The 9,461-nt window shown below is 36.3% G+C and overlaps 1 protein-coding gene across 2 annotated transcripts; it reads right to left on the reverse strand.

Annotated features, from left to right (window-relative positions):
* Window positions 1-2,417: 2,417 nt before the first annotated feature.
* Window positions 2,418-8,732, reverse strand: cxcl14 (chemokine (C-X-C motif) ligand 14). Of its 2 annotated transcripts, none has more exons than XM_086084042.1 (5): window positions 8,703-8,732; window positions 8,480-8,578; window positions 6,754-6,859; window positions 3,831-3,944; window positions 2,418-3,235 (listed from the first exon to the last, which is right to left on the reverse strand). In XM_086084042.1, exons 2-5 carry the CDS (start codon window positions 8,541-8,543, stop codon window positions 3,220-3,222), a joined length of 300 nt encoding a protein of 99 aa, XP_085940168.1. In that variant the 5' UTR covers window positions 8,544-8,578; window positions 8,703-8,732; the 3' UTR covers window positions 2,418-3,219. The 2 variants fall into 2 exon arrangements, with proteins under 2 accessions (XP_085940168.1, XP_085940167.1); XM_086084041.1 differs by having other exon boundaries at window positions 8,658-8,719.
* Window positions 8,733-9,461: the final 729 nt, after the last annotated feature.

Below are 9,461 nucleotides of genomic sequence, written 5' to 3' on the forward strand. Positions count from 1 at the left end.
TCAACAGCAGCGCAAGGTGGGTGGGTGGGTGGTTGGTTGGTTTGGGGGGGCAGATGCCAAATACTGACCCCGCCCACCTCGATTGGAGTTCAATATTTGCGGCACGATTCGACTCGTTTCTGGGTTACAATAAATGTCTTTACTTGGCGCGATTGAATGTTCTGTTTGGTTTTGTTGCCAAAATTGTGAGTCCAGCAAAAGGACTCGCTCGTCGCTCACGTCACGCTTTAGGCAAGCACACTTAAAACACTGTGAGAGACGAAATAGAAACACTGATTTGTTTGACTGTTCTTTGGAGTGAACATAAAATATAAAATAATGAATAAATGAATGTTTTCGAATTGCCGCTGAGGTTCACACATGAATGTGTTTTGTATTTCTTTACTTTCTGTAAAAGCATTTTTTTTTTCGTGAGAAAAAGTTTGCTTTGTTTTGAGAAATTTACAGATCTGCCTTAATTATACGTAAATTGTCAATAATAATAATAATTACGTTTTCACTTGAGATAAGCTTCCTTTTCCAATTTTATATTAATAAAGGCTAATGTTAAATCCTCTCCTCCTGTCCAGTGAACTCTTAACCGTGGTACAGAGACTGAACAGGCATGTTCTTTTTTCGTTGCTTTCGCAAAAACTTTAGGCTATTTTAGCTTTTCCACCAACGCTTTTATTTATGGCTAAGTGTTTTAATTCTATTTAAAAAGCACCTTTATTATTTTACATACATCTTGGGGACCTTTGGGTGTGGAAATGCTATGTTAAGCGCATTATAGCTATATGCTGCTATCTGGAGGACTCATTATGAAGCGTTTTTGTGTACTCGTGTAAAATACAGTACTGTACTGTATTTTGTTCGACTTGACTGTAAAATTATTTTCGCTTCTATTTTGTTGCTTTTATTGACACTTCAAGATGTTATTATGCATTAAAAAATACACACATATTTTTGCTAAAATCTGAATAAAAGCTCGTTGAATCTTTTTGAATTTCATTTGACCTCTTTTTGACGGCCCATTCTTTATATAAGGCTTTACAATGACATCTGGTGGACAAATTTATTCAAAGCACTTTCGTGTAAAAAAAGTTTTTTTATAGCATTTCGTTGTTCACTCAACTACTTGTAATACAAATAGTCAAACACATATTTCACTTTTCAAATAATCAATATTTGAATGTCGTCTATGATATTTACAACCTTTTGTGAACGGAAAAGTTTGAGTTCAAGAAATGTAATTGCATATTCCCTACAGTAGATAGCAGTGGCGCTCTCATTGTCAGAGAGAGCGGGAAAAGTATTTACTTACAATTTTATAGACACATTATGCTACTTATTGTCGCGGCGTGGCGTATTGTTTTTTTTTTTTTAGGGTGGGGCGAAATTGTTGCTTTTTTCTTGTAACAACAATTAATTGAGAAGCACTGCTTTAGAGAAACACGTCTGCTGTATTTTCTTAATGCAAAGTCATCAATGATAAGGTCGTGTTGTATAACAAATGCCGTGCAATGTCATAATTAATTGATGCTTAAGACACTTAAGCGTTCTTGTTGCACCATTGAGTAAAAGCAGTGTATGTCTTACAGGGCATCCAAAGATTTGTATAACTATCAGTGGTAGCCTGTGGAATTTCCTAGAAATGTTGTGTGTGATCATTTGAAAATGCTAATATTGGAAGAGATTTAGGCTATAGAGGAAAAGGGTGATATTTGTGATATGTATCTGTTTCTCCAAGGAGTATAATTAATTATTAGTGATAACATATAATAATAGCAACATTAAAGGGCAAGTCAATGCACCCCCAAAAAATCTTTACAATATTATGTTCTATGCTCCCCCACTAGTCTAAACACTTTTTGTCCATCTCTGCGGGCGGCCATTTTGACACTTTCTATAGACTGAAAATGACATCACAGTTTGTCAGGGTTTAGGTAACAACCAATCACCGCTAACCTGTTTCCTGAAGCTGAAGCTGCATCTTTTGGACCAGTGCATCTCTCTAATTTGTCAGAAATGTTGAGATATTGCAACAATCATTGCCTATCCCCTTGCTAGCTAATTTGGCACGTGGCGTGCCTCACGGTATAGCATGTGCGCATCCATGTGACAGCAATTATACTTTGAACAGTTTGATGGGGTTATTGTTTTTGCTATGCGTTAGATGTGCCATCGGAAGATAGCATGCTGCCTCACCTCAAATGCAAAACAGCTGTGTGCATCGAGTCCAATGCCTTATTATCAGATGTACATGGTAACATTTTTGTTGTCTCAATCTGAATGCTGTCATCTGGTGGAGGCGCTGGTTCATAACTATTTAGTGCACAGCGTTTTTGTTGTTGTTGTTGTTGTTTTTAAAATCAGTTGGTGCAGTAAACATGTTCGCATATACATTTAAATGTAAAAAAATAAATCAGACACTCAGCTATTTATGGACATTTTATTGCTGTGTTGATTATTTTGTATACACACAATGGAATGTTTAACGGTGTGTTGGTCAAACCACCCACCCCACCCTAAATATCAAAACAACTGCAATGCTGCCCTTTTACACACAACACTATAAAGTTTTTTTTACAGTACAGTGACAACAATGTTTACAAAAAAATGCACTTTACATACAAAAAACAGGAGTAATGCATGTTGTATATATTTGCAAGTATATTTGTGTGGCAAAAAAAACAACAGAAAAAAAACATTATTAAAAGTAATGTAATTATATTATTAATCCCTTCAGACCCATAGATGGTTGCAGTGGACATGACATATTCGCGCGTCTAAACCAATAAAACGCATAATTTGAATGATGCCAACACTTCTGGTTCATAATTGGATCTTAACTAACCAATCACAATCACAAGTTGATTTGCATTATGTTCATGTTAAAAATGTTGCATATAAGCTTGGTAAGTTTACAACACATTACAGCCATATTATCCAGGCGTCCACTATAACAACTAAAAACAAAAAAAATACCCCCCCCCCCCCTCAAAAAAAAAAATGAAAAAATGTTTTTTCCATGTCGTTCTTAAGTGGGAAAATATTCTAAATTATCAAAAAGAAAGACATTTTGCCCAGCAGAAAATGATGCGGGTCTGAAGGGGACACGAGGAGAAGGATGTACTGCAGATATTTGCAGCATCATAAACAGTCCTGGTGGCTGTTGTTTTCTTTTATTTAGACTTTTAAAATGTTTTCTTCTTCTTGTGATGACAAGACGTCAAGGTTTTAGGCTTCATAAATCCTGCAGGGGAAAGGAAAGAGATTGGATTGAAATACTGTTTTTTAAAAAGTTGCATTTTCAGTTGACGTTTTGTATTCATTTGTGTGGGTGTGTGCTTGTGCGTGTGTGTGTTTAAAAAAAGTGTCGTTGGCCTTTGCACTGGCCTTTGCAAGGTACTTTTATTTGGGAAAATGTACCAACATTTTCCATCGTCCCATTATAAATGCATAAACTATAGTCAGTAATATTAACTGTGAATTTTAATGAAATGTTTAATGTTTTGAGAAAATGTATCCACTTTCACACGAAGCGTAATCAATTAAACATGCATTTTAGTTGTAGTTTTAAATTTGACTTTTTGTTGTAAAAGTACATTTTGATTTTGGTGGTTCATAATTGTAAAAATAAATATTGATTTGTTTTTTATAATCTTGAGTGTGTCCCATTCAGAATACATATTGTTGCATAATTGTAATTACGCAGAACATTGGTGTGTGGCGGGCCGCGGGCTTACATATTTAAAGATGTACCAGCATATCACTATATAGTGATATAATATAGTTGTTAATGTAGTTGGATTTGCAAGAAAAAAAGACAAGAAAAAAAAAGACATCACCTGTGCTTGTCCTTCCAGATGTGGAACCACTTGACCAGGTTCTTGGTGCTCTGCAGTTTAGGGTGCAAACAGTACTCCTGACCCTTGAAGCGAGCAACATTCTCCATTGTCACACTGAAAGGAGAAATAACAACAACAAAAAACATGATTCAGTAAGTTGGAATGTTTTCAATTGGTCGAGAAAGTGGAAGGAAAATGTAAATACATTACGTAAAACGTCTGCTTCATGTGTTTATGTTGAAACAGAAAATGTAGACTACTAAAACATGTGAGACTTTCGGGAACTATGTAGATGTATACTTCCCTACGGGTCCTGAATGAGCTGAACAATTTGATGCTGGAATGAGGAAATTTGGGTTATGCTAAAAATAGTACCCAGCATGTCCTGAACCTTTTAAGGAGGAACAATTGTATCACAATTATTTTATTTTCATTGTAGATGTGAAAAAAAAAAAAGTGGGAATGTGATGAAAGAGGAAAAATATTACCTAAGACGTCCTGAAGGAATGGTTTGAATAGGTTGAGCAATATGGAAGAAAGATGCAAATATATTCGCCTTTCATACAAAATGTGGAGTGAAATAATTATACGTATATCATTTTTACATAGACAAGCAAAACAACATAATGGACGATTGGCTGCTAAGTGAAAGTGCCATTGTGTTTCATTTAGTTGCACAGAACACACTCTCACACACAGAAGCTTGAGGAACATTCTTTCTTTTGTGCGCATGGCGAGAAATGGCAACTCTTTGGCTGACATTAAACTCCCTTATTACATTATATAACAACACGTTTAACAATTTCAAATGTGAACCTCACAAACGAGTCGGGCTGGCTCGTAACCTCCTGCCTGGCATGTGGCACATTCAGGTTAAATGGAGAGAGAAATGTGGGGAAAACACCCAGCATGCCCTGGGCCTCTCCACCCATCTGCCATGAATGTTAAATGAGTTGACTTGGAAACAAATAGGCTTTATTTTTTAAATACTGGTATTTAAAAATAAAGCCTAAGTCTTCAGGTCATAGGATTACATTAAAGGCCTTTTGCATCGATTTTCCGGACTCTTTATGTTCTTTTGTGTGATATCACAGCATGATATGTGATGTGTGTGTCTGTTTACATCCCAGACCCTTTCAATAGGTGGAATGCCACTGTACAGAGAAACCATTAAAAAAAAAACATGTTTAATTAGTTTTACCTCTCACCACTCACACAATGGCAAATGAATGAATGCATGAACTCATGACGCACAGACTGTTTAATTCTTTCTGTGACTATTGTTACATTGTTTATCTTCCTACGTTGCTATACCGTTTGTGTGCTTAAATATAACTTAACTCGTTTAAGGTTTAGAATGAACATAATGTTGATGCTAATTTTGTTAGCATGTCTACGTCGTCCCCCATTATGTGTTAGCACTAAGATAGCGGTCTTTTGTAAGGCAAAGTTATTTGTTTTGTTTTTTTGTAAAATAAGATATAATTCGATTTGTCTGCCGGTTAACTTCATCTGGGACTGTCCAAAAAAAACTGCTTGAAGAAGCACTTGGTCTCTTTTTTGAAGATTTGACATAATCAAAAGTGCATAATATGTCTTATTTAAAGAAAAAAGAAAAAAAAAGAAAAAAAGAAAGGAACAAAAAAAGGTAAAAGAGACTAAAGAGGGATCATTCAGGCCCCTCTGGCTGGCGTTGAGCAGCGGGTCAACCCGAATGCCCAAACAAGCCAAGTGAGCCTTACCACTGCAAATTCAACAAAAAGACACTCATTCCTCTCTCTCCCTCTCCCCTTCGCGTTCTCTTTCTCTCTTTTAGCACTTTTCCAGAAAACCCACAGAGAGACTCATTTTTCACTGGGCACCAGTAAGGTGACGGCCCCCCGGCCACATGCTAATAGCGCAAGCTGCCGGGATGGCAGGCGAAACACTACCACAAAAATGCACACAGTGAACGTATGCATGTTATATTTGATGTCTTTGTGGATTATTTCTTCATAACACACACACTTGAAGCACATAGTCAAGTTAATGCAAATGTTGTGTTTTCTTTTCTTAATGCACATAAAATGCGAAGGCTGTAAACTTTGGACATTTTGTAAGCAAATTGTTCTTTTGTGACTTTACTTTAGCAATGAAACAACCATATTCTGTTTGTAGATTGTCATGAAATGAAAAAGATGATGATCATTACAAGTTAAAAACATTGCTGAAAAGTAAATATGAATGTACATTTTCCATCGTTCACACTTAATTGCATCATCAAACCACATCTAAATTAAATTTGGGTTACTACGCTAATCAATACTGAATACTATTTCGGTGCTTATTTTAGTACAAGCCGTTTTACAATGTAAATTGCCATAAAATGGGAAAATGTACATTTGAAGTGTTCTTTGTAACAAGTGTATTGCTTCATTTTAGTAATAACTAATTTTCCTCATTTAGAGTGTCATTACATGATGGCAACGATCCATTACAAGTTCAGTGTGAAAAAAAAGTAAACATTAAACTTGAGACATTTTACAAGAAAAACAGTGCTAAATTGTTCTTATTGTTATAACGACCTTGCTGCTGGAAAACAAAAAAGTATATATTATGGTCATCTTCAGTTATTTGGGTTTCCCAAATACAGCTAAATTAATTTTGTGTGACTGTTTGTCAGTATCTAAGCAAGTGTACGATTTGCCTTTATTTTAAAAACCTCATAAAGTTAAATGTTGTTTAAAAACCTCATCTGGCTCTTTCAGTGAGTTTTTCTTGAGTGTGATGCCACAATTGGCCTGCGGGTGGCAGCCAAGAGCACATCTTACGCAACTGGCCTCTGTGAAGCTGACGTAACATCCTCCAGTTGTGGTTCCCCTTCACTGCACATCCCTAGCAGAGTTAGTACAACAGAAATGAAGATTTAAAAACACATTCTTACAATATCATCTTTTCTTGGCAGAAGGGGTGTTTGGGTTTGAGCTCCATCTTCTGCACATCCTTGTAGCGGATCTTTGGTCCTTTCCTGGTGCACCGGCACTTGTACGCTAGAGAAAGAACACCAACATAAGAGAAAGAACACCAACATAAGCTCACTCAAATCAACTTTTTCTGTCATCTGTGTCATGTTATTTTAATTCATAGCCTAAACATAAATCCATTTATCTTATCATGGCGGTATAAAGTGTCTTTTTGGTAGTAAGTCAGGAAGTAAGACGATTTCAGTTACAGTAAACATAAATCTGACTCAAGTAAAAACAAATCAAAACAATTATACAAGTAGTAGAAAACAATAATGTTTTGATTTGTTTATTAGTATACTGTATCTATATCACATTAGTGTTTAAGTGTACATAATCATTTGTCCAGTCTTCAAAATGGATCCATTTCAAGGGGCCGTTGCCCCCTGTTCACTTGCTGTGTTGTGAGTGCCTAATAAAATGAATTTATTTTGGTTTGCGATGGTGGGGCAAGGGGTGAGTGCCAAGGTCGGTAACATCCATCAGCCGGCGCACAATTAAAGCAGTCTCAACACAAACACCACGTGACAACAAAAAACAATCAAAATGTTGTTAGTTTAGTTTTCATTTAGCAGTTACAGGTGATTTTGGACATAAAAAATGTTACTCCTACAAATTTGTCTTGTTGTTTTCAAATGAAATTTTCTTTGCTAGAAAACTGATGGGAGCAGAATGAGTTTCAGTCACAGAATTCGTAGGGCTCAGTCGTAATTAATTCACAGATGGAGGTGGGAAAAAAACGGCAAAGGTCTAGCAGCGATATCCAAGTATTAAAAATAACTAACTAACTAACTAACAGAAAACTACAAAAAAAATAACTCACCCCCCAAAAAAGATATGTTTTAAATAATAATTTTATAAATGTAATATAAAATGGTGCTATATGGCGTGTTACTGCCTCACCACTTAATTAATAATTAAAACATGTTTGAAGCGGTTCAGAAAATGAATGGATGGATGGATGGACACCACAACAAATACAAATACATTTAAAATTTTGTTTAAAAAATCTCAATAAAATTGTGGTGGGCTTCTGCCCACTGAAGCTATAATTAATTAACAACAATTTATTTATGCAACTTTTCCATGAGCATCATTTTTTTGGGCCAGCGAATCCAAATGCTCTGTATTAAACTAAATTCCTAAAATATTGCACCACCCAGTGGACTACTCTTTAACCACACTGTTCTGTAGAAAAGGAAATATTTTAAACTATCCCTAGGCTGCTTAAAATGACTAGATAGTTATAATGTTCAGGGGCTTACTGCACTGATCTTTATTAAATATAAATGGAGTCTGGTAGGCTAGTGCCTCGCCACTGAACTAATGATTAAAAACAACAAATTTTCCCACATAAAATCTGGTCATTCTAAGTGTTTTCGCCCCTTAAAAGCGTGCGTCCTGCATGCCACGAGCTTTGTCTCCTCTCTCCCACGTCAATTAAACACATTTAATTTAATTTCCTGCCCTTGGAGTGCCCCTCTCTATGCAGCCCTGTGCCATGCCTTTAATTAAATCAGTTCAAGTATGTGTTAAAGGACTTGTACACAGAATAAGTTAACTAGTAAGCTTTTGCTATGTATCTAGACACTCAAAATTCAAATAGCAAAACAGCAACATAAAGCACAAACATATTTATATGTTTACCTTCTGCACTCAGGACATATAAGGTCACCACCAGCAAAAGTAGCACTACTGAGCACCGTAGCATGTCTTCAATCTTCTTCAAAATCCAAAATCCAAACTCTGCAAGCAAAAGAATAAAGGGGGAAAATAAGTGTACAAAATGTCAAAGTTGAAACTCCACTGGTGGCGTGGATCGTACTGAAGGTCTGTGATGGAGGAGGTCCACGCAAACACACGCACTCACCCAACCGCCTGCTTGGCTGCTGCTTTTAAAAGCCTCCCGCTGCCCCCCTCTGCTCATTAACATGCACCACCAGACGGCCAATCACCACGCAGGAGAGACAGGAGGACACTGAGCCCATTTCATGAGAAAACATGAAATGCGTGTGTGGATATGACGAAGAAAACACTCACATAACACTTCATTGGGTACACACTCTATTTATTAGCTAGATACATATAGAGATTATAAACCAATTATTAATAACATATATTGGATATTCAGTGGTGCCTTGAGATACAAATGAACCGACGTACTTTTTTTCCCCCGATGGTTGATTATTTGCTTTGACTTGCGAGCACACATTTGTGATTGTATGACAGCAGTGATCTCAACTCCAGAGGAGGAGCAACTCAAATACTTCAAAACAAGCAGCAGTTTGGCATTGGTGAACAAGTGATTTAAAAAAAAATGTCCAAGTAAGTTTGCTGTCAAACTCTACATAAAAAGCAAAAAAACAAAAAGCATGGCATTAGTGTCGTTAATCTGCCCTATAGGATACCTGCTTATGATCTGGGCTCATTAAATTCTTTCTGAGTTCATCAAGGAATGAGCCTTGGAATTCACCAAAAATGGCAGCTTCAGATTAAAATGGCCGACTTTCTTTTTCATTTTGAAAATGGTGTCAGGGGTTAAATTGTTACCGATTTTACATGGGTTTCGACTGTGAGGAGACATATAATACATAGATTTTCACCAGGCACTTGTAAAAATGTGTGAGGT

The sequence above is a fragment of the Leptonotus elevatus genome, chromosome 9 (assembly GCF_054856555.1).
Source record: "Leptonotus elevatus isolate MCC_2025b chromosome 9, RoL_Lele_1.0, whole genome shotgun sequence".
NCBI lineage: Eukaryota > Metazoa > Chordata > Actinopteri > Syngnathiformes > Syngnathidae > Leptonotus > Leptonotus elevatus.